The 5,052-nt window shown below is 49.0% G+C and overlaps 1 protein-coding gene across 1 annotated transcript in view; it reads right to left on the reverse strand.

The window, feature by feature from the left end:
• The window catches only part of DLG5 (discs large MAGUK scaffold protein 5), a 191,815-nt gene that overhangs the window by 50,061 nt on the left and 136,702 nt on the right, over positions 1–5,052 (reverse strand). Inside the window, exons 9-10 of the mRNA XM_045291700.1 lie at positions 4,150–4,334; positions 2,345–2,470 (exon numbers count right to left, since the gene is read on the reverse strand). Of these exons, the coding sequence (XP_045147635.1) occupies positions 2,345–2,470; positions 4,150–4,334 (311 nt within the window). The remainder of the gene's footprint in view (positions 1–2,344; positions 2,471–4,149; positions 4,335–5,052) is intronic.

Consider the following 5,052-nt stretch of genomic DNA (forward strand, 5'->3'; position numbering starts at 1 on the left):
GATTAAAAAAATAATAAAAGTAAAAAGAAAAAAAATTGTGGTAATGACTGTGCAATTCTTGATAGGATTTAGCTATTAAATTGCCATGTGGATTATGTGCCAATAAAACTGTAAAAAAGAGGGGAGAAAAGATTTACAGTTTCAACAAAGGCAGTTTCACTCTGTCCTATGGTCGCTGTGAGTTGTACTAGACTAGATGTCAGTGGGTTTGGTATTGATTTAATGGGAGGGGAAGTCAAAAGTATTGCTACAAATTCATTGAAAGTTTTATTAAAACAGCAATATCATAATCTGAAGCTATTGTGTCTCAATATATCTTCCATCTAGGACTATACACCTCTGGAGGCAGGCACCCATCTCTCTCCTGACCTGAAAATCCTGTACTCTTCAATGTGCACCATATCAAAACAGCAGTGCGGGCATCCTCGAAGGACTCAGATCATGTTTCTTTTAAGTGTTCTTTCAGTTCTTAGAACATACAGAAATCTGAGGGGCAAAATCAGGGTTGTGTGGTAGATAGAATAAAGTTTCCTAACTAAACTCTCACAGAACATACCTTGGTACCCTTTAAGAATACGCAGGTGCATTGTCGTAATGAAAAAATTCCTCAGGGCAACTTTTCTGGCCTTTTTTCCCCACCAGTTTTCTTAAAACTTCTTCCTAATAAGTTTCCAAGGAACAGGCTGACTGTACCTCTTCTAGACAAATTGGACAGGTTTGTTTGTTCTGTTGGTAGGCCATGTTGTTTTCCATATTCTTCACCAACTCCACAACTCAAATGCATCAATTCTTCTAAGGTCATCCTTATTCATTATCCAACTTTCACATGCATATGAGGTGACTGAAAACATCACGGCTTGGGTCAAGTGCACCTTAGTTTTCTAAGTGACATCCTTACTCTTCAACGCTTTAAAAGGTCTTGTGCAGCAGATTTACCCCGTGCTATGTGTTGTTTAATTACCTGGCTGCTGCTTCCATGAGTACTGGCTATGGATCCAAGGAAAAGGAAATCCTGACCACTTCAATCTTTACTGAAGCCAGAGAAGGTCAGACATGGCCTGGCCCCAATGCCATTTTCTCAGCTCCACAGCCTGAAATTCCAGGCTCTGCATTTTAAGAATCTGCCAGTCACTGGGGCTACCTTTCTGCTTCTCAGGAGGTCCTCCTCAGTACCCCACCAGCCTGACAACTTAGAAGAAAGGACGCGCAGATACAAATATGCAGACGCAATAAAAAAGAACATTTCTAACCAGTTCTAGGCATCTCCTGCCCACTTAAAATGCAAAACCTGCTCTCGTGCCCAAGGCAGGCGGTCCGGGATTTAACTTAATCTTATTCTATCACTTGCTGGAGTTAAGGTGGTCCCTGAGAAAGTAGCTGCCATTTTACCTGCTACCCTCTGAGACTTTCCTATGAGAAGAAAAGCCCCACAGCATATGAATTTCTTAACTAATTATGAAGCCCTTTGTTTAAGGATGGGAGATTGTACTGAATGTAGGAGGAACAGGGAGAGGCTAGTCCTGAACTCAGACCCACACACTCACATTACACACAGGTTCTCCCTGTCCCTCCCACACTTCCCAGCTTAGAAAACTGGACAGAAAGAACAGACAACAGTCCCTGTTGCTGAACTGGTAAGTCCTCTTCTAGATGATGCTGGCAGATTGGAGGCTCTGCCGATGGCAAATTTTAAATGTTAACCTTTGTAGTTTCAACCCACTGCTTAAAGCCACCAAGTCTTAATTGACCTCCCTAGAAGCAATGCTGTAACCAAGAGAGGCTTTCTGACACCCCAACAGTCTCTTCCAAAAGCACAGGCAGAAAGGCTGCCTTCAAATAAATAATCCACAAGGGCAAATTACATCCATTGACATTTGATGGTTCCCAAGGGGCACTGCCTTTGGGCTGTCTCCTCCTGTGGGTTGTGTGCACCTTGAGGGTGCACTGTCTGCCAAGGGCCTTTCCTGAGCCTGGACTACACAGAGAATGCCCTCAAGGAATATCTGTGGGATGAATGGATTACCGACATGTCCCCAAGTGGCAAGGAGTACACTTGCATCCCCCAGCTTCCTCCTGTGTGCCTTTTCACATGTGCAGGTACCATCACCATGTGTTAACCAGAGGGCGAGTGCCGTCGCCTGCCAGGTCTGAGCATTTCTAGTGAATATTCAAGATGGAGGAGGCATTCAGGCTCATTATAGTGACTGACAGAGTAAGACAAGGTGACTGGACCAGATGGCCAGATAGAGAGCAATCTGGTACCTTCAGGGATGCCCTCCCTTGACAAGAGGGGGTCACCCATTCCCATGCACACATCAATCATCAACAGGTGCACTGGGCCTACTTGAGTTCCTTAAGCTCCCGACTGACGTCATTCTTCTGCTTGCGAGTGTCATCCAGGCTACGTAGGGCCTCGGCCAACTCACTCACGGCTCGGTCCCGTTCCCGCCGCAGGTTGTCACACAGTGTCCTGGCAGAGAGGGGGCAGAAGGCAAGGTCATGCTAGGGACAGGTGAAGGAGGGGCTCATAAAGGGGCCTGCAGTAGATAACTTGGTGACCCCACACTCTCAGAAACTCCTGCCTTGCGCTAGGTAGAAGGAAAATTGAGATTGGGGTGATATCACTCAGGGCAAACCATGCTCCCAGAGGGAAACAAGAAGGAAAGGGTCACCCCTCAGGTTACTGGGCAAGAAGTGCTAGCTATCCAATGTCCAGCCCAGGACTCTTGCCACGTCTCCACTCTGAGCCTAGGGTTAATGACTATCACCATCCTGAGCCCCTCTGACACATCACTAGCCTCACACTTAGCTGAGGGGTCCTCTGCATTCCTGCCAGATAGAGTCTTTTCTAGAGCTGCTTCTCCGCTAGGCTGGAAGCAGCCCAGACAAGAGCCAGATTTCCAGCCCTGAGTTCTAGGCAAACAACCTGCAGGAAAGGGTGGTTTGGGGCACCCCAAGACCTCCTTGGCTACAAAAGAGGCTGGGCCCCCTGGCAGTAGGAATTGCATACTATCATTTGTGTACCCAGATGGCTAGATCTCCATCGCTACAGCCCCAAGCCCAATCAACTCCCCGTCTGATGATGAGAGCCCAGCTTACCGTCGTACCTGGTGAAGCTAAGGAAAAGATTGAAGAAGAGTCAGATGGGCCCACCAAGCCCCAACCCCATCAGAGCTTCCCTGGCTGTGCCTTCTACCTTTAAGTGCCTACCCTCGTCCCTCACTGTACTGGACACAAAGCTGCTGTCCACCCACCACGCCTCACCACTCCATGTCTGCTCACCTCCCTCTCCTAGTCAGCCCCTTAGACATCAGCCTCTCCTCTAAAGGACCTGCCTTCTCCTGGTAGCCTGATAGCCTCTCCTGGTTCTATTCCAGCATGGATCAAGTCCATACTCCTGGGTTTACCTTCCAGTGCTCTCACAACCTGACCCAGGGACCCTGTCCACCTCTCTCCCTGAGGACCTCCCAAATGCATGCCACCCTCCAGCCATTCTCACTCCATGCTTGTCCTTCTGTTCCTCCAGTCCTTTGACACCCTTCCCGGCTTCCACCTGGAAAATGCCCACTTATGATTCAAGTTCTAGCTCAAAAGCCATACTTTTCTGGTGACACTGTCCCGAGCAGTTCCTTCAGTTCACGGGGATTTCTTGCAGGCACCCTCACTGTGGCCTGGCCCACTGCCATGTATGATCACTGGGTATGTGCCCTCCTCCTTTCACTTCCCCACCTCACCCCCCTGCCCTGGGATGGTCCCGTGAGTGCCTTCCACCCTGCTGCCCTGGGGTTGCCATGAACTCTTTCCTCACTGCTCTACTCTAGATTTGGCCCAGACCCCATGGCAGCCAGCCCCTCACAGGCATCGCAGATATGTGTCAGTCATTCCTGTCCTCTGTCTCCTTGCTCAAGGGATCTGAGGTGCCAGCACACCGTAGGCACCCAATGAGTAATGGCTGGAAGTCTCATCAGAAGCCCTCGACAGAGTAAATGCCAGCCTGAGTCAGAGACATGGAAGAGACAGACAGAGGGAAACGGGAAGGGGAGCTGGGGAGCAGCCAGAAGCCAGGAGTCCACACCGGCACACAAGGTGACCTAAACACCAGCCCACCTGAGCCAAAAAAAGGGGACCTGAAGGTGCAGGTGGCTTTACCGGATACTGTCTCGCTCTGCCACAATTTTGTCCCGTTCCTGGAAGGCCCAGTCCCGGCGACATTTGGCCACGTCCACCTCCTGGAGAGCTTCCTTCAGTTCCTGGCACAGAGCCTTGCACTGCTTTCGGAGGATTTCAACCTCCTTGTTGGCTCGTCCCGCATCCACTGCCACTGTGTCCTTGATCTGGAGCGTCGGGGACAAACAGAAGGAGCTGTTTATGGAGCTCTCTGGCCCCAAACGAGTGCTAGGAGCTGGCTGGAGAGTAGGGAACTCTTAGATCATACCCATAATTCGTCGCAGCATACCTGCCCTTCTTGCACCTACATACCCACATCCACAGTCAGACCAAGAGTACTGCTAGGGTAGGGTCTAAGACCAAACTCTTAGGAGCCTGCACAGCCCTGGACTGCAACCCCAGCCTTTGCTGAACTGTCAGCCTCGGGGGCTCAGGTGGAACGACCCCTGTGGCATCTTCGTCACAGTTCTGATTGCCACTTACCTAGTTCACACCTTCCCTAGAGCCCAATGTGGCTCTATAAAGAGCTGTTCGGATAAAATATAATTATATACATAAAACCAGGATACAATGATAGGGGCAGACATCAGTTATACTTGAAACAGAAAGAAAATAACTTTCCCTCCCTTACTGTCTAAAATACTAGATTTTTTTGTTGTTGGTTAATCATTTTATTAGGGGCTCCTAAAACTCATCACAATCCATACACATCAATTGTGTAAAACACATTTGTACATTCATTGCCCTCACCATTCTCAAAACACCTGCTCTCCACCTAAGGCGCTGGCATCAGTTCCTTATTTTCCCCCTCCTTCCGTCCCCACTCCTCCCTCCCTCATGAACCCCTGATAATTTATGAGTTATTATTTTGTCATAGCTTGCCCC

This window comes from Echinops telfairi, unplaced genomic scaffold (genome assembly GCF_000313985.2).
Source record: "Echinops telfairi isolate 266 unplaced genomic scaffold, ASM31398v2 ScPeMD7_70;HRSCAF=299, whole genome shotgun sequence".
Classification (NCBI taxonomy): Eukaryota; Metazoa; Chordata; class Mammalia; order Afrosoricida; family Tenrecidae; genus Echinops; species Echinops telfairi.